At 43.5% G+C, this 25,377-nt stretch overlaps 1 protein-coding gene across 1 annotated transcript in view; it reads right to left on the bottom strand.

Moving 5' to 3' along the window:
- CEP126 (centrosomal protein 126) overlaps positions 1-25,377 on the bottom strand; it is a 91,491-nt gene that overhangs the window by 33,085 nt on the left and 33,029 nt on the right. Inside the window, exons 5-6 of the mRNA XM_073582935.1 lie at positions 17,044-17,245; positions 5,328-7,218 (exon numbers count right to left, since the gene is read on the bottom strand). Of these exons, the coding sequence (XP_073439036.1) occupies positions 5,328-7,218; positions 17,044-17,245 (2,093 nt within the window). The remainder of the gene's footprint in view (positions 1-5,327; positions 7,219-17,043; positions 17,246-25,377) is intronic.

Genomic DNA, 25,377 nt, shown 5'->3' on the forward strand with positions numbered 1-25,377 from the left:
GCGCAGATGAGTTATTTTTTTTCATAAACCAAATCTGTGAATGAAAAACAAAAAAAATACATATAATCACAGTGTGTGGAAAAAAATGGAAAAAAAATGGAGCATATGACCAGAAAGAACATGTGCACATGGCGTAAAAGTGCCTATAAAATGAACATAGTGCACAACAATGTAAACACGCCATTGAACAAGTGCACAATCTTGGGTCACTTCTAGAGTTGAGCGATACCGTCCGATACTTCAAAGTATCGTATCGGATGGTATCGGCCGATCTTTAAAAAAAGTATCGGTATCGCCGATTCCGATACCGGAAGTCCCATTCAAGTCTATGGGACTTCCGGTATCGGAATAAGAAAAACCCTTTCCTGCCCTTGTACAGCCTCTCTGGGGTCTGTACGGGCCTTTCGGGGGGCTGTGCCGGCCTGCCAGGGGGTCTGTGCAGGCTCCGGTGGTCTGTGCCGGCCTGCCGGTGCTCTGTGCAGGCTCCGGGGGGCTGTGCCGGCCTGCCGGGGGGCTGTGCCGGCCTGCCGGGGGGCTGTGCAGGCTCCGGGGGGGCTGTGCCGGCCTGCCGGGGGGCTGTGCCGGCCTGCCGGTGGTCTGTGCAGGCTCCGGGGGTCTGTGCAGGCATCGTCCGATGGGACTACAAGTCCCATCGGGCGATGCCTGCTACCATGACAGTGATTGACACATTAGCCAATGATGGGACAGTAGTAGTCCCATCATCCGGCTAATGTGTTAAATGTAAAAAAAAAAAAAAAAAATTACATGCTACATACATACAACATGCATACTACATACATGCTACATTCATACTACATACTACATACATGCTACATTCATACTACATAAATACTACATGCAACATACATACTACATATATACTACATGCATGCTACATACATACTGCATGCTACATACATACCACATATATACTACATACATACTACATGCATGCTACATGCATGCTACATGCTACATACATAACACATATATACTACATGCATGCTACATACATACTACATGCTACATACTACATATATACTACATGCATGCTACATACTACATGCTACATACATACTACATATATACTACATGCATGCTACATACTACATGCAACATACATACTACATACATACTACATGCATGCTACATACATACTACATGCATGCTACATACATACTACATGCATGCTACATGCATGCTACATACATACTACATGCTACATACATACCACATACATACTACATACATACTACATACTACATATATACTACATGCATGCTACATACATACTACATGCTACATACATACCACATACATACTACATACATACTACATGCTACATACATACTACATATATACTACATGCATGCTACATACATACTACATGCTACATACATACCACATACATACTACATACATGCTACATATATACTACATGCATGCTACATACATACTACATATATACTACATGCATGCTACATACATACTACATGCTACATGCATGCTACATACATACTACATACATACTACATGCTACATACATACCACATATATACTACATACATACAATACATTCATACAATACATACATAGACATACAGTACATATAACATAGAGTAACATACTTACCAATACTTGTCACATTGTTCCCCGAAGCCATTGTCTTTTCCGGAATAAATATTAACATAACAAACCACAAAAATACTCACCCACGATCCGAAGCAGTCCACGAGTGTGTCCCACGACGATCTTGGGTAGAGAACTGCAGCATCAGATGGAAATTCCCACGCAGCAATGGCATAAAGTGAGACTAGGGACTTTTTTTTTTTAAGTGGCGGAGGAATACAGTGCGGAAGGATACCTACCTTCCGTCATTGGATTCCTGCAGCCCGTAGAGAACGGCAGCATCATCTGATGCTGCAGTTCTCTACCCAAGATCGTCGTGGGACACACTCGTGGACTGCTTCGGATCGTGGGTGAGTATTTTTGTGGTTTGTTATGTTAATATTTATTCCGGAAAAGACAATGGCTTCGGGGAACAATGTGACAAGTATTGGTAAGTATGTTACTCTGTTATATGTACTGTATGTCTATGTATGTATTGTATGAATGTATTGTATGTATGTAGTATATATGTGGTATGTATTGTATGTAGTATGTATGTAGTATGTATGTAGCATGCATGTAGCATGTAGTATGTATGTAGCATGCATGTAGTATATATGTAGTATGTATGTAGCATGCATGTAGTATATATGTAGCATGTATGTAGTATGTATGTGGTATGTATGTAGCATGTAGTATGTATGTAGCATGCATGTAGTATATATGTAGTATGTATGTAGCATGTAGTATGTATGTAGTATGTATGTGGTATGTATGTAGCATGTAGTATGTATGTAGCATGCATGTAGTATATATGTAGTATGTAGTATGTATGTAGTATGTATGTGGTATGTATGTAGCATGTAGTATGTATGTAGCATGCATGTAGCATGCATGTAGTATGTATGTAGCATGCATGTAGTATGTATGTAGTATGTATGTAGTATGTATGTAGCATGCAGTATGTATGTAGCATGTATGTAGTATGTATGTAGTATATATGTAGTATGTATGTAGCATGTAGTATGTATGTAGCATGCATGTAGTATGTATGTAGCATGCATGTAGTATGTATGTAGTATGTATGTAGCATGCAGTATGTATGTAGCATGTATGTAGTATGTATGTAGTATATATGTAGTATGTATGTAGCATGTAGTATGTATGTAGCATGCATGTAGTATGTATGTAGCATGCATGTAGTATGTATGTAGCATGTATGTAGTAAGTATGTAGTATATATGTAGTATGTATGTAGCATGTAGTATGTATGTAGCATGCATGTAGTATGTATGTAGCATGCATGTAGTATGTATGTAGTATTTTTTTTTTTTTTTAACATTTAACACATTAGCCGGATGATGGGACTACTACTGTCCCATCATTGGCTAATGTGTCAATCACTGTCATGGTAGCAGGCATCCGATGGGACTTGTAGTCCCATCGGACGATGCTTGCACAGACCCCCGGACATCAGCACAGCCCCCCGGCAGGCCGGCACAGCCCCCCGGCAGGCCGGTACAGACCCCCACAGGGTGCACAGACCACCGGCAGGCCGGCACAGCCCCCCGGCAGGCCGGTACAGACCCCCACAGGGTGCACAGACCACCGGCAGGCCGGCACAGCCCCCCGGCAGGCCGGTACAGACCCCGGGCAGTCCACACAGCCCCCCGGCAGGCCGGCACAGCCCCCCGGCAGGCCGGCACAGCCCCCCGGCAGGCCGGCAGAGACCCCCGGAAGGCCCGAAATGACGGCGCATCATGATGCGCACACACCGCGCATCATGATGACGTCAGTCTGTCAATCAACTTTGAACTTCCGATTCCGATGCCGAATTCCGATATTGAAAAAATATTGGAAGTCGGTATCGGAATTCCGATGCAGCAAGTATCGGCCGATACCCGATACTTGCGGTATCGGAATGCTCAACACTAGTCACTTCTTTTAACCGCTTCATAGTTCAGAAAACCTGAAGCAGTTAAAAAAACAAAACATAAAAAAAAACAAACATGCTCATTCTTCAAAGCTGCCCGCCCGCTCTCTTAGGCCTCATTCACACGTCAGTATTTTTGCAACAGTGTTTGTATGCCAAAACCAGGAGTGGAACTTACATAGAAAAACTATAACTGAAAGACTGATACCTATTCTCTGTTTTGGAGACACTCCTGGTTTTGGCATATAAATACTGATGAAATACTGATCAAAAACACTGACATGTGAATGAGGCCTGAGGCTACTTTCAGACTTCCGGCTTTTTGATTCTGGCACCCTGCGGCGAAAATTTCACAAACCGGATCTGGAGATATGTGGTGCCGGATCCGGCTTTTACCACATTGGGATACATTGTTGCCAGATGACGCCGCATTAACACGCGGCGCGTCCGGCTTTTCCCGGATCCGGCGAAAAGTGACGATGTGGCGTTGTGGTCCCTCTGCCGGACCGCTTTGCTCTACTGCGCATGACCGGCATATTTCCTCGGGCGTCAATTAACCCTGCAAGCGGCGGCAAAAATAAAATCTCTCCGCGTCAATTGACCCTGCAAGCGGATCTCTCCACGTCAATTAACCCTGCAAGCGGCGGCAAAAAATAAAATCTCCCTCTCACTCTCTCTCATATTCACTCACATTTGCTGATCTGTTCCTTTAAATTTCTCCTCCACCGTATCTGGCCAAATGAAGCATCCGGTGTCTGCGTTTTCAGCCGCATCCGGTACTACGGCTTTTCACCGCAGGCCGCCGGATTCCAAAGCCGGAAGTCTGAAAGTAGCCTTAAAGAGGATGTTCACTACACAGACAACCCCTTCTGAATCCCAATGTTTTCAACCAGTAAAATAATAACACCTATACTCACCTACAGTGCCAGCACCGTTCAAGAAGTGTCAGCATCGGCTCTCCCACGGCTCACGTGACATTGTTATGTCATGCAATCCCTGAGGTCAGTCAGCGCCAGTTCACTCTTCTCTCCTTCAGATATAACTGACATCCGGAAGAAGTGAGAGCAAGCGGCAGCTATGACTCCCTCCTGATCTACGATTTATCAGAAAGAGAGTAGAGAGAAGTCATTGCTGACTGGTCACAGGAATCACATGACATAATATCAGACAGTTCTGATACTGCTGGATTATTTTTAATACATTTTAATTATAAAAAAAAAACTTAGTGATAAGTGTAATTTAATAAAATACTTCAGGCAATACTTATGCTGGGCCTTGAGTGGGCGACCAATGCACTTTTTGCATCTTCAGTATATTGCTTCCACATGGGGTCTCGGCCCCCTGAGGAAGCAATATACTAAAGAGGTGAAACATGTGTTGGAAACATTTTTTTCTCTATGGTGACCTCGAAGTTTGAACTATTGCTATGAGTTGGCGCTTTTTTTGAGATATACCTATAATATGATCCCTGTATGGCGGCATATACATTTATGACCACTGTGTCTTTTACATTTGTATAAACGGTTTTACACTCATATTTTCCTTATCAGTGTGACTGCAGACTTATCGATTTGGTCCGGACAACCCCTTTAACAATAAACTAAGAGTTATTTATATCTTAAAATACTCAGTTTTTTTTCTTTTCTGCAAACAATTAATATAATAAATAACTAAAGCAACTTATCTGCAAAAGCCCCCACTGCTTTTAGGTCCCTTTCACAAAACAATTCTGCACAGCGGAGATGGCAGGGGCGTACATTACTGATGGAAAAAATATTACACTCACCTGCAGTGGCATTTTTGTGCGTTAAGGCACTTCGAACTCCTTGCCACAAGAGTGCAATTTCGTCATCGGTAGGTGTGTGATCCAAACGCAATCCATTCTCCCCGAACACTGGGTGCCGCTTTACGGGAACTGGCAAGGTTTCCTGCAGCGCCAATACTCGTTCACTACTGAAAGTGAGAGCAGCCTTTGTAGAACTGTCCGAATCTGGAGCATATCCCTGAGTGGTTTGGGCAACACCTGAAGAATGAGGCATGGTTTGGTATGCCACATTGTCCTTCTTCAATATGTTGTTGGTGGAGGACACAACATTATTCAAGATATTGACTGTAGAATTGCCTGTGTTCACCGGCAAAGTCTTGGCTTTGGTCACAAGCTCTCTGGTATTGTCTGATCCGGGCCTCGGAGGAGGATGTGGAGTCACAATCTTTCCCTGAGACCTTGCTATCTTGTTGGCCTCAGTTGCCGACTGTGGTCGGATGATAATGCCCTTTCTAGTCCGGTGCACTATGGATGATGGGGTTCTAGCTGATTTTGGACGTCTTACTACCTTAGTCTTTGATTTTGGGGGGCTTCTCACTGTGTGCATATGACCTACAGAGTTCAATTCCTCATCTTTAGACCCCATCCATGCCTGCTTAGAGAAATGGTATCCTGTAGAGAAGACAGGGCCATTTTGTGAAGTCATATGTGCTAGGTCATTCTCTTTGCAATATGTTGCTAGGGATTCATCAGGAGACATTCTGATAGCCTGCATTGTCCCGTTCATACCACGGACATCTTGATCATCCATGATTTTCTCGATTTCATCTAACCATCTCAGTTTTTTATTGTTGGTTCTCTTATGCTCTTTTTCTTTTAGGAGTTCAACACTATCTCGAATGCCAGTGGAGCCTCTTTCCCCGATAAGGAGCACTTTGCTCACACCTATCGCCCTGTGGAATCCGTTCTCAGATGTAGAGCCCTTCTTTAATATGCTCTTCAATAGCTTCTTCCCTTCTTTTCCAGCACTATTTATTTTCACCTGTCTACAGAAAGTAGACAAGGCCAGGTCGGGATCATCTGTTCCATTTTGCTGACCCTTCGAATGCTGTATTGGTGCAGTTTCAGTTTTGGAGTTTTGGGTGGGTGAAGACCTTTTTTGATGTAACGGGCTCTCTCGACTATTGGGTTCTAAAGGTTTATGCTGGTCAATTTTCATGGTGTGAAACTGTGCATTGTATAAATTCGTAAGGACCTCAAGGTCTGGAATTGAGCTCACAGAACGGCTTTTACTTGGTTTTAAGTCTGTGCTTATGCCAGAAGAACTGTTGGGAAATGGAACAACCACTGGGGTTGCCATGGGTTGTGCCATTGTGGGTTTTGCAGATAGTCCTGGGTGTTGTAAAGTTTCTTTATTAAAATAAGGCATGGTACTCTGAATTGTGTCTTTAGGAGTTAGGTCCGGAGTTGACCAGGCTTTGCTTGGTCTAGTTACAACACTGTAAGCAGTTGAGTCTCGAGACTCCTGATCTTGATTTGGTAACGAGATGTTGTATGTGCTTACGGCATGGATTTTGCCACTTCTTGCTAATGTGTCCATCATTATTGGCTGAAATCCATTTTGGGGGAAATCTTCTTCATCTCCCATCGCAAAGCGCTTTTCTACGATCATCTCTTCAGGTTGGAAAGGCTCAGGACAGGTTGTGTGACTCTTTAAGCCACTGGCACGATCGTCGGTGTTATGATAGCCTCTATTCACAGAGGAAGATATTTTGGCAAGTGCTTGGTGTAATGGGTCAAAAGAAAAGGCCGATATGTTTTCTTCTTTTACCGTCTCTAAATTTTCTTCTAGGCTGTCCAAGCTTGACACGCTGTCCGCACGTGCGAGCTGCTCAACTTCTTGGTGAAAATTCTGCGAAAAGAATCGTAGCGATAAGATCAATGGCGGATTACCACCTCTAATCTGTGATTACTAGGAACTTAAACGGTGGTTTTCTCAAGGAAGAGAACCCCTATTCTGGCATATAGACCTATTCTGGCATATAGACCTTATAGAGGGGGGTAAATTATAAACGTTTCATATGTTTTTACACTTTTATTGATAAATACGTCAAGTTTATGAAAAGACTCAAAATTTACAGTGTTGTCCCTTAATTTTAAAAGACATCTGTCCTTTGTCCCGCGCGCTGGATATCGCCTTCTGAGCCAAATTCTGACTGATGGCCACCCGTTCATACCTAATCAGTGATTGGAATTTCTCAATATTTCTGTCCCCCCTCTCGTCTCCTAAAAGCTCAATTGAATAAGCAATCTAATCTGACAATTCACAGTGTCTGGTTTGCTTGGCCCAAGTCAGAATTAAGCTGTTTTTTCAGAGTGGATGGTGAATTTAGGAGGAAGAATGGTTTCTTATATTCACGTATGCTACTGATTGATGCAACAACAATGACCATTCGATGGAGCAGATAATCGGAAAGCACGATGAATACAAAATGAGCAAATCCCCTGTAATAAGTCAATGGTAATAATGCATGTACATAACATAAGGTACTTAGTTAAAGCTATTTTTATTAAAAAAAAAAAAGTAAAATCCATCCCACCGCGACAGGGTGCACCCAATTGGGACAGTACCTAACTCTTGTAGTTCTCCTCACTATGTATCAGCAGACGTCCAAATAGATAAGGGCAGAAAAGGACCTGGGGCCCGACTGCAGCCGTTCATCCGTCTGTGGAAAGCTTTATAAATAAAATGGACAGCCCAAACGGGGAACCACGACCAAGTTTGTACTAAGTGCAAAAAAACTGAACCAAAACCCAAAAAATGAGCCAGAGCACACAATGGTGTAAGGCTGGTTTCACATTTGCGTTTTTTAGCGCTGGAAAAAAACGCATATGTGCGCATGCGTTTTTTCCGCTATATTTAACATGGGTGCGCATACCTGCGCGCTTGTAAGCGCATGTATGCGATTTTCATGCGCTGCGTTTTTTTGGGGTGTGCGTTTGTATTTTCCAGACGCAGCATGTTGCATTTTTTGGCCCTGCAAAAAAGCGCATGCGCACATATGCGCACGTTTTGCGCTAAAAATGGCCATTATAGCCTATGGATGCGCATATGTGCGCACTGGCATGCTCATGTATGCGTTTTTTTGCATATGCGTTTTTTTTTTTTAACCATGGAATTTAGGGGTTTGGGTTAGAGTTAGGGTTAGTTAAGGGGGTTTAGGGTTAGGGTTAGGGTCAGGGTTAGGGTTGGAGTTTGGGTCAGGGTTAGGGTTAAGTATGGTTTGGTTAAGGGTTAGGGTCAGGGTTAGGGTCAGGATTAGGGTTAAGTATGGTTTGGTTAAGGGTTAGGGTTAGGGTCAGGGTTAAGTATGGTTTTGTTAAGGGTTAGGGTCAGGGTTAGGGTCAGGATTAGGGTTAAGTATGGTTTGGTTAAGGGTTAGGGTCAGGGTTAGGGTTAGGGTCAGGGTTAGGGTCAGGGTTAGGGTTAAGTATGGTTTTGTTAAGGGTTAGGGTCAGGGTTAGGATTAGGGTTAAGTATGGTTTGGTTAAGGGTTAGGGTCAGGGTTAGGGTTAGGGTCAGGGTTAAGTATGGTTTTGTTAAGGGTTAGGGTCAGGGTTAGGGTTAGGGTTAGGGTCAGGGTTAGTTAGGGTTTAGGGTTTGGGTTAGGGTTAAGTATGATTTGGTTAAGGGTTAGGGTCAGGGTTAGGGTTAGGGTCAGGGTTAGGGTCAGGGTCAGGGTTAGGGTTAGTAAAGTCACGGTTTGGGTTAGTGTGAGGGGCCACCTAATGTTGGAAAAAAACGCAAACGCGGTAAAAACGCACTAAAAACGCATACAAACGCATAAAAACGCTGCGTTTTTTTCATGCATGCTCATAAAAATGCTTGAAAAAAACGCAGCAGTTGTATGCTTTTGTATGCGTTTTTTCAATGCGTTTTTTTGCGGGAAAAACGCGCTGCAAAAAAAAGCAAGTGTGAAACTAGCCTAAGTGCAGGAACAGCGCCGGCACGGGAGGTCAGTATAGTTAGCTTTTTATTTTAACAGGTGGAAGCATTCAGAGTGAGACAAACCCTTGTGTATTTTACAAATGTTTGCTAATTTTTTTTTTTATACATTTTTCCATGTTACTGTACCCAGGACCGAAACGTCGCCGCATGGTCTAATAAAGAGCACTTTGTAACTTTGGACATGGTGCGCTGCCTCAACTTTCTTTGAAATATATATATATATATATATATATATATATATATATATGGATATCTTACAATTTTTCATATTGGTCACTAGGCCTAAGGGTAGAGTAAAATTTCCTCTTTGATATAAAAGACTTTTCAGCAGTCTCATTATCATCACTGACAGGATTACAATGACAGGTAAAACCTCTATATAAAGGATTTAATACAGGATCCACTATTCGCAATAGACAATATCACAGCTCACCTTCTCCTCCTGTACAATGACTGATAACTCGTTTATATACGGTAGATAATACCGGATCCACCATGAGCAATAGGTAATGTCACAGCTCACCTCCTCTTCCTGTACAATGACTGATAACACCTCTATATACAGTAGATATCACAGGATCCACCATGAGCAATAGGTGGTGTCACAGCTCACCTCCTCCTCCTTCATGCACAGGGATTTTATACTTCTATAAGGGGTGTGAGTAAGGCTATAGCTCATAATGTCCATGTGAAGAACAGGAAGCAGAAGTCTAATATTAATCTTATTGGTCAGCGTGAAGATGTGTTTTTATACAGATGGTGAGATGGAAAATAAAAAAAAAACTATAAAAAAATTCATTTAGCATAAAGCTTGATGTAATCAATAGGTGATTAGCTGATGACAGCACATTCCTACAGAAGATAAATGGTGGAAGAATGTCAGGAGGACTGAACAATGAGCCGTGTCTGCCTTCATGCCGGCGGTACTTATTGCCCTGTAATTTTCACACACGTGTAATTACACACGATTAGACGGTATTATTTTATTACCTAACTAGCTTGTTAACTCTTACAGTCCCATGCCCGTGTTGGCTGCATGTCATCATCTCTCTTCATCTACCCACAGCGCAAGGATTTGCTCGTCTCACCCGACTCACCATTGTTACATGACAACGCCGTCCGCCTAAGGCTGTGCACACGTGGTAGGACAGTATGTAAAAAATATCCAACTGATATATCAATACAACTCAACCCCTTAAAGTATGTCCAAGTTAAAGGGGTTGTCCACTTAGATATTAATGGCCTATTCTTAGAATTGGTCATCAGTATTAGATGAGGGTCCGACACGCAGTACCCCAACCAATCAGTTTATAGCTCTGGCGGCGGCTGGATATAGATAGTATACGTAGCCGAAACATTACAGCTCCATACACCGTGTAGTGGCTGATCTTGGGTACTGCAGCTAAGATAACATTCACTTCAATGGGAGCTAAGCTGTAGTACCCGACAACGGCCAGTAAAAGGTGCTGTTCTGCTCTGTACATTGCTTACGTCAATGGAGGTGCAGGGTGCCAGACCCGCCGACCTGATAGCGATATTATAGACCATTAATAGCTAAATAGTGAACACCCTCTACAAAGGGGCTGTATAGTTCGGTGATATTTTGGCGTGCAACCAGTGATGGCTAAGCCAATGTCTGTGTTAGCCGTCAAAATGAGTCCATTAGCCAGCCCCCTTCATATGCATTACCATTCTGTGCCATCACAGGGAGCCCTCACCGGCGTCACACCCAAGCTGGAGATAGCGCTGCCAGGACTGGTGCCGGCAGTGGCACATAGGTGGAGCTTTCCTAATGAAAGTATATGATTACATTGTATATATTTCAATTTTAGATCCATCTCATGATATTTCCTTACTTACTGGATTACTTCTTTCATTAAAGGGGGATCCTCCTCTCTTGGACTGAGTGGTCCTCTCGCTCTGGAGGACCTGCTCTGTGTTACACAGACACTATAGCCCATTAAGATGAACAGGCACTATGTAAGGCTTACTTTCCCCAGGGAAACTGACCAGTTAAAGGGGGACATCAAGTAAAAACGTGTCAGACTGCTGTACACAATCCGACACAATCCGAGTGCTTCCTCGGTCTGGACGGACGTGTTACTGCCGTAGCCAATCACAGTCAGGAGTGACCAATGTTTCACTGCTGCAGCCAGTGATTGACTGCAGCAGTCACAGGTGAGTCCAGACAAAACAAAAACTACAGAGACTTGAGGGGGACCTGAGAAGCGTTGGACCAGGAGCAAATGGGTTCTGAAAAGTTGAGTATTAAAAAATTCATTGGGGGACACAGACTATGAGTGAAGTCTGCTGCCACTAACGATGCACCTTAACCACAATAAAAAAGTTTGTTCCTCCGCAGCTAACTACATGTAGCCTGCCGGCACCAAAGTTACTCAGGACAGCCTAGTCTAAGTTTTCAGTCCTGTTTCGAGAGAGGATACAGCCTCACCCCTACAGATTGTATTATCAGTCGCTTAGTCGGGTCAAACAGACTGGTCCAACCGTTCGGTTACCCGGTCTAGAAGGGTAGATAGAGTAGAAAGACTAACATCTATCCCTCTTACCCTTTTAGACCGGGTGACAGAACGGGCGGACCACTCTGTTTCTCCCCACTAAGCGACGGTGAATACAGTCGGTAGTGGTCAGTCTGTATCCTTTATCGTCGGGATGGCAGGAGCATTGTACCGTAACACAGCAACAATCCGATACCCGGGGAGGATGGTCCTTCTGGCTCCTGTATTAGAGATTAATACACGGTCTTCAATATGGAAAGGGTCATGGAAATTAGTTGGTCCCTCAAGATGACTCCAGCTATTATGGTGGAATTTCCCTTTAATTGATACTAACCTGAAGTCCTCCAGAGAAGTTCCCATCTTTTCCCGTAACTCCCACCTCTCCTGTTCTCCCACCCATCGGGTGTTTACGGCACACGGTTTTATGATGAGAGCGCCCCTTGATGTCTGACGTCTCGCTGATAGACGGGGAGAGTGTACTAATTGGATTAAAGGCATAATTGAGCCTATGACGTGTGGCGTGAATGAAGGCTTCACAATGCGACTGTATTATGGACGGATTGTAATGGAGACATGTCATTATTTGTGACCGGGGTGAAGGATGACTGGGGGCCGGCCAGGACGTCCTTGTGGCGTTCCAGCACTGACGGGACATGTTGGAGCAATCCGAGTGCTGAGCTGTTTGTTTTCTCACTGTCTGGATTGTAATAAATCAGTTCCAGGACTGTACTGTATATGGAAACGCTCAGGGGTCCAGCTGCCGCCAGGCTTTCCCAGGGTCTTTTATGTATTAGTCTTGGTCTCTACGTATCCGATTCAATCCACGTGTCGGTGCATGTAAAAAAATATTTCAGGGATAATCAAAAAAAGTCAGACCTGGCTCCATAAGGGGCTGACCAAAACAGAATTTTGAGTTAAAGGGGTTGTCAACACATGGACAATGTCTTCTTAATGGCTCCAATGCCCATTATAACAAAAAAATATCCCTGACCGGACGGAATACTGAAAACTTCAGCCGATTAGCACCCACTGACTGGCTGCAGTGGTCACGTAAAAAAGCAAGGTCATGTGACAAAGAGCTACAATCAGAGGAACGGTCCTGGTTTTGTTGGGGAGTATACCGCGATTTTATTATCCGATGGCAGTCAACAACCCCTTTAATAGAGGGGACGCCTCTCCTCAGATTCTTGATTTTTTTTTGGCCAGCATGGACTGAGATTAAAAAGAGCACCTCTCGCTCTGGAGGACCTGTCCTCACTGATGTGAATGGGTTCCATGTAATACTTAATTCCCCCTGTGGAGGTGCTGCAGGGAATCTGAACACAAAGGGTAAGTTGCTTTTTTGATTCATTTTTTCTTCTGCATGAAAAAAAAACAGGCTATGGCCAACAGACTGCAGTGAAAATTCAGTGCTTTTTTTTTCTCCTGCAAAACCCTTTTTAACCACCATGGGGGATAAACTGCAGTAAAACACGTTTGTCACGTAATGTCATGTTTTTTAAAAAAATGCACAAGTGAAAAAAAGCAAGGGAAAAAAAAAATGTCCTTTGTGAATGAAATTTTAGAAGTCTCATTCATATTGTTGTTAATGGAAAATGTGTTTTTCCTAGGCACTAAAAAAAACCATAAAAAAAAACGCAACGTGTGAACAAGATTAGATTGGTGGGGTCTGGTATTGTGTGATCAGCTCCAGTTGTGGCTGCATGTATTAAGGGTACAGAACAGCACAGCGCCGTTCAGTGTGTAGTGGTCGTTCCTTGGTACAGTAACTCGGCTCCTATTCATTTCAATATGAATTGAGCTGCAGTACCAGGAACGGCCACTACACACTGAACGGCGCTGTGCTGCTCTGCACACAGTGTCCATCCCTATGATCAGTGGTGGTTCCATGTTGGACCCCCCCCAATCCGAAATCAGGTCATCAATATAATAAATTTGGACTATCCTTAAACCACCTGTTTACAGAAAGACCAGTGACATCTGAGTGTGGTCCGATTTTCACGGACTGACAGAAAGGAGAAGATGGAGAAACTTTATGTGACTTCAGACTTGTGATTCCTCACATCGCGCGCACTGTGCGCTGTTCTGATTCTCTTTAGTCGGTAGTGGGCAGTAATGGGACCGCTAGTACGCGATTTGTATACTCCTGGCCACACTCCGACTAGACTGTTTCCAGTCTTGCTCAATACACTTGAATTGAGCGAGGTCACGCTTGGCAAGTAGTTAACTGCATGTATGCAAATCACTTAAAGTCATGACACCCTTCGAACTGTTCCAGAAAGTGAAATATTTCTTCCAGAAAATTATTGCAATCACATGTTTTATCATACACACGTTTATTTCCTTTGTGTGTATTGGAACAACACGAAAAAAAACAGAAAAAAGGCAAATTGGACATAATTTCGCACAAAAGCTCAAAAATGGACCAGACAAAATTGTTGGCACCTTTCCAAAATTGTGGGTAAACAACTTTGTTCCAAGCATGTGATGCTTGTTCAAGCTTACCTGTGGCAAGTAACAGGTGTGGGCAATATGAAAATCACTGCTAAAAGCAGATAAAAAGGGGAGAAGTTGACTCAATCTTTGCATTGTGTGCCTGTGTGTGCCACACTAAGCATGGAGAACAGAAAGAAGAGAAGAGAACTGTCTGAGGACTTGAGAACCAAAATTGTTGCACAATATGGACAATCTCAAGGTTAGAAGTCCACCTCCAGAGATCTTGATGTTCCTTTGTCCACCATGTGCAACATAATTAAGAAGTTTACAACCCATGGCACTGTAGCCAAGTCCCCTGGACGTGGATGGCAGAGAAAAATTGCTGAAAGGTTGTAACGCAGGATAGTCCGGATCGTGGATAAGCAGCCCCAATCAAGGTCCAACTATCCGTCCACATTTAAACAAAATGGAAAGCTATGGCAGGAGACCCAGGAGGACCCCACTGCTGGCACAGAGACATAAAGATAGACTGCAGTTTGCCAAATGTACATATGTAAGCCAAAATAATTTTGGGAAAGCATCTTGCGGACAGATCTGACCAAGATAGAGCTTTTTAGTAAAGCACTTCATTCTAATGCTTACCCAAAACGGAATGAGGCCACAAAGAAAAGAACACAGTACCTACAGTCAAATATGGTGGAGGTTCAAAGATGTTTTGTGGTAGTTTTGCTGCCTCTGGCATTGGGTGCCTTGACTTTGTGAATCTGAAGATTACCAAAGGATTTGGGGTTGCAACATAGTGCCCAGTGCCAGAAGCCCCCAGATATGGATGGAAACAAAGGCCTGGAGAATTCTGAAGCGGCAGAAATGAGTCCATATCTAAATCCCATTGAACACTTGTGGAGAGATCTTAAAATTGCTAGTGGGAGAAGGCACGCCTAAAATATGAGAGACTTGGAGCAGTTTGCAAGAGGAGAGTGCTCCAAAATTCCAGTTGAGAGGTGTAAGAAGCTCGTTGATGGTTATAGGAAGCGATTGATTGTAGTTATTTATTCCAAAGGGAGTGCAACCAAATATAAAGTAAAGGGTGCCAACTATTATGTACAGCCAATTTTTGGAGTTTTGTGTAAAATTAAGTCCAATTTAACCCCTTTCTCTCTCTCTGTGTTTTTTTGTGTTATTCCAATACATACAAAGGAAATAAACATGTGTATAACAAAACATGTGTAATTGCAATAATTTTCTGGGAGAAATACTTCATTTTCTGGAACAATTTCCAGGGTGCCAACACTTTCTGGCCATGACTGTAGTTTGCGGTCATGTGCCCCGCCACCGGAGAATCCTCACAACATGAAGTGTATGCGATATAAGGATTGACAAGTCCGCAGTCACATATTAGTGACTGCAGACTTGTAGCCTAAGGCCGGACAACCCCTTTACGTTAGTCCTATCATCTATGGTGTGTGAATGTCCGCGCATGTACACGACCCAGATACATGGATAGATACAGTGCCTTAGCATCCAACCAATAATAATACTGCCACCTAGTGGTTTCATATCAAACTGCTAAGAAATAAGCAATTCACACCCCGTATCAACATGTTGCACACTAGTGTGAAATGATCAGTGTGACTTACAGATGCCTTGCGCAGGGAGTAGTAATGGTGGAAGGTGACCGGGAGTTGCACTTTTTATTTGGGCCTGACAATGCAGCTCCTGAATATTGAGGAGTCCTGAGCACTCTCAGATAATGTGGAGCACTCTGGTGTCCGACTTTGAATCTTGGTCCTAGTCCCTACACTGTGCAGCCATCAGGCAGTCACATCCTGCACTCGGTGGTCTCCGGTGGTCCTGCAGATGTTGAAATTGAGTAACATTGATTGTGCATCCATTCAATATGGCTTTATAAAAAAAAATTGCACCGTTTTGCCTTTATAGGCTCTTTGTTTCCCGGCACATTCAACTTTGGTGTGGTCTGTGTTCATAAATCATTTGAGAGGAGCTCAGAGCAAGTAAGATAAAAGAATTAAAAACCATCATAATGGGCTGACTGACAGATTCTCAGTTAACTCATTCTGCAGCCAGCAACACAGAAGTAATACAAGGTTGAGAAGTGCAAAATACTTAATGGAAACCAATTGCACAAATGATTTTTTAGCCCAAAATACATGCATGTAAGCAAATAAAAGAAGACTAAATGCCCCAAAAGGTGGAGACGCAGCTGTCATTTTAGTCATACATTTCCAAGAGGGTGTAGATGTTGCCCCACAATATTTAACAATGGAGAGGTCCAGGTATATATATATATATATCCATGCAAAGAGAAGAGGTCGCACTCATCGAGATGGAAGTTTCACTGATTTATTGACATATCATGAACATGTCAAGTCGGGGGAGTGACATAAGGAGTGCTAGAAAGGCTGACAACGGCCGTTTCGCGCTGCTCGAGCGCTTCAACGGCGCGAAACGGCCGTTGTCAGCCTTTCTAGCACTCCTTATGTCACTCCCCCGACTTGACATGTTCATGATATGTCAATAAATCAGTGAAACTTCCATCTCGATGAGTGCGACCTCTTCTCTTTGCATGGATTCCCAGGATTGACTGTTTCCAGGTCTGGCACCCGAGATTCCCAGCTGCTGGGCTTCTGCATGCTGCACATCATTTGAAGTCACACGGTAACAGCGGTGCCGTCCGCTTTTTATCTTGAGTTTTGTGATATATATATACCTAAAGGGTGAAATCCGGGCTGTTGCCGGTGTGTTACAAGTTGCATACCTGCAGGTTGCTGAGATGTTGCTCCTCCAGAAGCCGCTGCGCCTCCTCCAGTCGGTGCTGGAAGTAGAGCTGGTTACTGTCTACCTGGACTGCAGACCGCTCCAGAAAGACCCTTTCAAGATCCAATTTTGCAGCAGCCTGTTGCTTTCTGGACCACGTAGAGTGTCCTACCGAAGTGACGCTGGACGGTGCGTCTGTGATTCTGAGAAATAAAGACCATTCATGGGTAAAGTTTTTAAAAACTTACACCTCCCAAAAAAAAACAAAGACATGTCCTACTCAGTTTCCATTTGTGGACAGGAGTCACCTATTTAAGTGAATGGGTCCGTGACGAAAAAAAAAAATAGAATATGAGGATGCCTGCTTCGTTCCATCCGTGTGCTGTCCACTTGTAACTGACGGGTGATGAGGAGAAGTTTAATGAACCTCCACTAGTGTTTTGTTGCACATGAGAAAAATGTATGACACATGGATGGTAAAAATGGACACCCGGACCAAAAATGGACTGAGCACACTCATTGGTCTGTTTTTTTCATCGCGGCGTATGAATGAAGCTCAAAGTTTCAGTCTTCAATTTTCATTCCTTCATCCAAGTTCCAAATTATTCAGTTGTGAGAGTGTCTCTCCCAGTAATTTAGGCTGGATGTGAAGTCTGTGTGTAACCAAGGTGCTGCTGACTTTCATTAGCTCAATATCAGCACAGCTTCTATCCTGCATTTTTTTTTTATTTTACTCACTTATATAGTGACATTAATTTCATTGCTTTACAGATATGATCATTATTCTCCCCACTGAGATTCACAATCTAGATTCCCTATCAGTAAGCCTTTTGAGTGATGTAGGAAACCAGAGAACCTGGAGGAAACCCATGCGAACACGGGGAGAACAAACAAACTCCTTGTTGTCCTTGGTGGGACCCCAGCAGTTGCCATCAGGGGAGGTCACCTTGCCGTGGTTGATGGGATTACATGAATTGGCCAATTTGGGCACTAAGAACCTTCATTTTCATCTTACTGTAAGTAAAAAAAATTTTTTGAAAACAAATATTTTTGAGGATTATTATCTAAATTGAATAGTTTTAATGTTTTTCTGTGTTTTTACATGGCCTAGATTCATGTACATGTGCTGCTGTATTCTTTTTCTCTAGAATCTAGATAGATACAGTAGATAGATAGAAAAGACAGATCGCAGCACAAGCTTGAGCAGATTTTGGGTGCAATACTATCAGGATCCTGTCAGTGCCAGCAAACTGCTACAGCTGAGCAGGGTGACTCACCCACACTGCGGGAGGGCCCGGGACCCGATACCGCAGGGAAAGTTCAGGCAGACGGGACCTGCAATGCTGAATGTAGTAAGCAGTGAAAGACCTACAATCTTGTGACCGCAGGGGGCGGGGCTTAGTGTCCTACTGCTGGAGATGATTGTAGGATACTTACTACAGGGACTCTGTAGTAGAGGAGAGGGAAACTCAGGTCAGACAAACGGGGGGTCATACACGGAGAGGGCGGCGCGGTACCAGAGGGGCAAGCAGAGAATAGTCAGAACGTAAGCAATGAGTCATACACGGAGATAGCAGCACAGTACAAGAGGGTCAATCAGAGAATAGTCAGGTCAAAGGCAATAAGTCATACACAGAGAGGGTAGCGCAGTACAAGAGGGATAGGCAGAACTCATAACAGGGACAGAACCAGATCAGAACCAGCAAGCATAAAGTATCACAGGCACAAAGCACACCAGGGTCACACACACTCGGCCAAGGGTCTGAGTATAAGCGACGACGAGGAATGAGCCCACAATGAGGTTATAAAAAGCCTCCCAGAATCTCAGAGTGAGGCCGCCCACATTAACCTCTGAACTACCTAATCCCACAAACTAAGCAGATCATGACAGATACTTCCTGAGTAATGTGGTTGTCCAGTGCAAAATAAAAATGGAAAAAAATCAGGCAGCACTCCAGCTCAAGGAAAAATTGTGGACTTTAATAAAGCACCAAGTGGTGCAATGTTTCTTTTCCAAAGATGTTATTGTTTTAAACTTTAAACAGGAAAGGTTTAAGGAAGGGAGGGAAGGAGGGGGGGGGGGCAAGGGAAAACAGGAAATGAGGGAATATGTATCAAAGGGATGCAACCCTTGAATGGTAAGCGTAATCAACGTTATAACTTAAATTGTAATGCAAGGGTGAAAACTAAAACATTACATTATGAACCACAGAGAAGAGAATAGTAATATTACAAAGTAATACACAGCGAGAAATCTATAAAGCATTGTAGAGCCTAAACTGAATAATGGTGTAATAAGATAGGTGTTTCAATATGACACTGACGCGTCTTTGGAGAGAGTTAAGTCTGGTAAGCAAATAGGTCTAAGACCTAGTATGATAATGTCTAAGTAATGGGAGATGGGAAAATTTGGTCCCATTTTTTCCATTTTCTATGAAACGATTCAAACTAATTATTAGACAGAGCGAACTTTAGTTCGTGGGAACGATGGCGAGAAACTAATTGTACAATATCTTTTGAATTGGGAAGTGTAGGCCCTTTCCAATGGTAAGCAATGGAATTTTTTGCTACCATGCAGATGTGTAGAAATAATGATTTTAGAGAGGGTTCCCATCCTTCAATGTCTAAGGAAAGAAGTGCGGATTGTGGGCTTAAAGTTATGGTTTTGCCGACAAGTTTACTTAAAATAGAGAAAACCTGTGTCCAGGAGGAGTTCGCTATTGGGCAACTCCAAAATACGTGAAATATGTCCCCCTTTTGTCCACAGTTTCTCCAACATTGTGCCGAGTTTGACGAGCCAAAGTGGGCCAGTCTGGCCGGAGTATAATACCAGCGGGAGGACATCTTATAGTGCGCCTCCTGCAATGACATGGATAAAGTGGACTTGTAAGTTAGAGAGAGGGAATCTTCCCAGTCTTCTGTGGAGAATGTGCAATTGAGAGGTTTTTCCCAGTTGAAACTGTCATATAAAAAGCTGTGGCTCCAAAATCTTGGATGTCCGCAGTTACATAGCAATTTTAGAGAAGTCTCAGAGAGGATGGGTTTCTTATTCAGAAACAGCTTTAAATTATTTTTCACGATCAGGAAATCCAGAAACAGTGATGAAGGGATGTTATATTTACTTTTGAGGGAGCTGAAGCTTAAGAAATCCTTTCCGTTGAAGATATCTTCCAATTTGTTGATGTTCAAGTCTGCCCAAATAGGGGGGATCATGTGACCTATTATTGTGTATGACGAGGATAGAGGGATTTTTTGCAATATTTTTGTCTTTAGGATTTAATTTGCTGGTTTTGAGATTTTTTGCCAGGCAGTTGTTATTGCTTGAAAGACGGGATATTTTTGTTGGGTCTGGCATCTATTGATTACATTGTCCAGTATTAAAAGTTTGGGGGATTTGGTATTGTTAATAGCAGTTTCAAGGTCAAGCCAAGCTGGATCAAATGAGTCAGAAAGCCAAGGCAAACTGTGCTTGAGTAGGAGGGTAAGGTAGTGTGCATTGAGGTTGGGAAAGTTAATTCCCACATGGGTTTTTTTCTTATATAAGGACCTAGTGTCAGTCCTTGGTCTTTTATTTCCACAAATAATTGAGTTTATTTGTGACTGAATATTCGTGAGATATATGGTGGGAATGGGTAGAGGTAAGCATCTCAGAATATACAGAATTTTGGGCAAAGTGAATAAATTTACCGCGAGATTCCTCCCCCACCATGACAAGTCTTTGTCCTTGTAGGTCATACTCTCTTTATGTATTAATTCCTCCAATTTTTTTTACGTTAGCTATAACTGTTTCTGATAGATCTTTATTAATAATTATGCCTAAGTAGGTGAATTCTTTTTCGCACCAATTCAATGTGGTTGCAGTTTTGATGGCTGTGATTTGTTCGTTTTGTAAGTGAAGTGGAGGAATGTTTGATTTTTGGTGATTTATTTTGAAATTGGAGAAAGTTGAAAATCTATCAATTTCTCTGAGGGCTTCAGGAGAGGAGAGCACTGGCTTTGTAAGGGTGAGTATTAAATCATCAGCAAATAAGCTCAATTTATGCTGACGGGTATGGGTTGTAAGGCCTGCTATATTAGGATTTTGTCGTATATGTTCTGCTAGTGGCTCCATGGCCATGTTGAATAGTAAGCGGGAAAGGGGACAACCTTGGCGAGTGCCATTGGAGACCGCAAAAGTCTCTGAAATGTGATTGTTGCATATAATTTTTGCCTTAGGGCCTGAATAAAGCGCCATAATGGTAGTAGTCAGAGCTTCATCGAAGCCAAATTTCTTTAGAGTATACCTTAGATAACACCAGTTCAGGCGATCAAACGCCTTCTCTGCGTCTACTGATATCAGCACCGTCGGCGTTTTGGACATATTGGCTAATTTAACAGAGCCAATTACCCTCCTGGTGGCATCGGCCATCTGTCTCCCCTTCGTAAAGCCCATTTGGTCGTTCCTTATTAGTTTTGGCAATAAAGGACTAAGCCTGTTGGCCAAAATCTTAGAGAATAGTTTGACGTCCATATTTAATAATGATATAGGGCGGAAACTGTCTAGAGATTCAGGGTCGCCTTTTGGTTTTGGGATAAGTGAAATTGCTGCTTCCAACATCTCCGGGGGGGAATAACCTTTTTTTGAAATGTAGTTAAATGTCTCAGCCAAGTGTTGTGACAGGATATCACCAAAAGCCTTGTAGTAGGCGTCGGTGAACCCATCTGGACCTGGGGATTTATGCATTTTTAACTCTTTTATAGCACCAGGTATTTCTAAGGGGGTAGGTCTGTTTCTGAAAGGTATTTGTTGACATCATTAGGATTGGGCGGTTGGGATGTGGGGGCAGGATTCAAATTGTAGAGTTTGTTATAATATTTGGCAAACTCATTTGCTATCTCTTGTGGATGGGAGAGTTTAGCAGCGCCATTAATAGTTTTAATTCTATTTATTTTGTTATAAATTCTTCTGTGTTTGATACGATTTGCCATGTACCGTGTCGGCTTATTAATAGAAGCGTATAGTTTATATTTCGAGGAGCTCAATGCCGCCTCGTACGGGGAGTAGAGGATGGATCTCAGCTCTTGTCTTAGTTGGGTTAGTTCTGACTGCTTTTGGGGGGAAGGAAGTGCCTGACTCAGCAGGGAGTTCTCTAGTTTACGTATGGAAGATTGGATTTTTGCTATTTTTCCCCTTTTTTCCTTTTTTAGTTTAGAGGACATACCCATAAGAACGCCCCTGATGACCGCCTTATGGGCGCACCAGTTCAGGACTGGATTTGTGGCTTCAGATTTGTTTTCAACAAAAAAATTGTCGATAGCAGTTTTCAAGGTGGCTTTGTTGATGGGATCATGAAGTACATATGAGCTGCACTTCCACAGCCCTGCTCTTTCCAGGGGGAGACCAAGGGATAATTCACCAAAGACCGGAGGGAATGGTCCGAAATTGATCTGTGCCCAATGGAAACTTTTGTGATCTTAGTGAGGGAAAAAATGTCTGTTATGATTAAGTCAATCCTTGAGGCGGAGAAATGTGTATATTCTTTAGAATTTGAGTTTAGACACCTGAAAGAGTTGTACAGCTCATTTTTTTGTCCAGCCATAAATTTAAGTTGTCAGAGGAAGGTCTTTTGTTGGAAGAAGAGTCTAGGGTATTGTCTGGGGTGATGTTAAAATCCCCTAACAGTAATAGAGTTCCTCTCTTTACCTCTGATACTTTCCTCATGAGCTTGGACAAGAATCTGGTTTGGTTTCTGTTTGGGGCATAGACATTCACTAGAGTACATTCTATTCCATTGATTTTGCACACTAGTATGTGGAATCTACCCCCTTCGTTCCCGTATTCCTCCAAGGCTTCGAAGGGGGTAGAACCGCCGATAATAGTTGTTACTCCTGCCTTTTTCTTGGGACCACATGCCTCGAACACATGAGGGAAATTCTGATGTGTGAAATAGGGATGATTGCCTGCCAGGAATTTCGTCTCCTGTATACAGGCAATGTCCGCCTTGGCATTCAAGAGTTCTCTCCAAAGGGTGTGTCTCTTTTGTGGGCTATTCAAGCCCCTAATGTTATAGGAAACAAGTGTAAGGCTCATACTAGCAAGTTGGTGTGAGTAATAAGTTAACCAGTGGAATGTATTAAAATAAAATGTAACTCGTCAAGGCCAAGTGGTGCAATGTTTCGACCTCACAGCACGGTCTTTGTCAAGATAGATACAGGAGCTTCTCACTAAGGCTGGTTTCACATTGAAGTCTATGGGAACGCATGTGTGCGCATGGTCTTGCGCACGGTTGCGTTTTTTTGCGCATGCGTTTTTGAGTTAAACAAGTCTAGAATGTTCTCTAGACAATGGAAAAAATGTCACACCTAAAAACGCATGTGCATAAAAAAACGCAAACACATGCAAAAACGCATGTAAAACGCAAGCAACGCTGCGTTTTTTTGACGCATCAGCGTGCGCATGACGTTAAAAAAACGCGCGTTTGTTTTGCGTTTTTCTTTGCGTTTTTTATGCGCCCGATGCGCTGCGCAAAAAAACGCTAATGTGAAACTAGCGTAAATTAGAACATCATCAAAAAGTTCATTTATTTCAGTTCTTCAATACAAAAAGTGAAACTCATATTATATAGAGTCATTACACACAGAGTGATTTATTTCATGTGTTTATTTCTGTTAATGTTGATGATTATGGCTTACAGCCAATGAAAACCCAAAAGTCATTATCTCAGGAAATTAGAATAATTAATAAAAACATCTGCAAAGGCTTCCTAAGTGTTTTAAAAAGTCCCTTTGTCTAGTTTCACACTGCGACCTGCGCCAAACGCAACGAGTTGCATTTTGGTGCGCTCACCGCACCGTCAAAAAGACACATGCGGAGGCATCTGCATTCATTGGCACGGCCTGCGTACCTAATGCTAAAGATAGGGTATGCAGGCCACATGCCAACAAAGGTGGGGCTGACCGGAGGAGGCGCTGCAGGGGGCGGAGCTTCACGGAGGAAGCCCGCAGCCGTCCGCAACTCCTCCATACGCTAGTGTGAAACTAGCCTTAGTCTGTTTCAGTAGGCTCCACGATCATGGGGAAGACTGCTGACTTGAAAGATGTCCAGAAGGCAGTCACTGACACATTCCACAAGGAGGGTAAGTCACAAAAGGTCATTGCTAAAGAAGCTGGCTGTTCACAGAGTGCTGTATCCAAGCATATTAATGGAAAGTTGAGTGGAAGGAAAAAGTATGGTAGAAAAAGGTGCCCAAGCAACCGGGATAACCGCAGCCTTGAAAGGATTGTTAAGAAAAGGCCATTCAAAAGTTTGGGAGAGATTCACAAGGCATGGACTGCTGCTGGAGTCATTGCTTCAAGAGCCACCACACACAGACGTATCCAGGACATGGGCTACAAGTGTTGCATTCCTTATATCAAGCCTCTCATGACCAATAGACCACGCCAGAAACCAGTGACGTTACTACACAAATGGGGCCCTCCCATGCCAAAATGCACGCACATCTCCGCTCCGCACACCCCGTACACACGTGGCTCCGCTCCGACCACCTCGTACACGCACAGTTCCGCTCCATCCACCTCGTACACGCGCGGTTCCGCTCTGTCCACACACGGCTCCTCTTCGTACATCTCGTACAAACACGGCTCCGCTCCGTACCCCTTGTACACACGCGGCTCTGCTACATCCACCCTGTAAACCCCTCCTGACCCCACACATAAACTTACCCTCATCCATCACCATGACAACCAGCACAGCAGCTTCCTGCATACACTGAGGCCCCTGATAATGTGACCCCTGACTCCTCCCCCTCCTGTGACCTCATCCCAGATCCTGTGCACACAGAACAGCTATCGTGCGCTCCTGAATGAGCGTCTTCCACCTTCTAGCTTGCCTCAGGGAATGAGCGCGCGCCTTCGCTGCCCTAATGAACCAAACAGCGTCAGGCACATCCAATGAGGGGCTTGAGATCCCAGAGGCTGCTACTCCCCTGACACGCCCACTACACAGCTCATCTTTGAAGTGCAAACTCACCAGCAGGCCCCTAAGCACTCCGGGCCCCGTCACAGCTGCGACCACGGTAGTTACGCCCCTGCCAGAAACGTCTTTACTGGGCCAAGGAGTAAAAGAACTGGACTGCTCAGTGGTCCAAGGTGTTGTTTTCAGATGAAAGTAAATTTTGCATTTCATTTGGAAATCAAAGTCCCAGAGTCTGGAGGAAGAGTGGAGAGGCCACAATCCAAGCTGCTGGAGGTCTAGTGTGAAGTTTCCACAATCAGTGATGGTTTGGGGAGCCATGTCATCTGCTGGTGTAGGTCCACTATGTTTTATCAAGACCAAAGTCAGTGCAGCCATCTACCA

The sequence above is a fragment of the Dendrobates tinctorius genome, unplaced genomic scaffold (assembly GCF_039654945.1).
Source record: "Dendrobates tinctorius isolate UK_male_01 unplaced genomic scaffold, ASM3965494v1 ptg000075l, whole genome shotgun sequence".
NCBI lineage: Eukaryota > Metazoa > Chordata > Amphibia > Anura > Dendrobatidae > Dendrobates > Dendrobates tinctorius.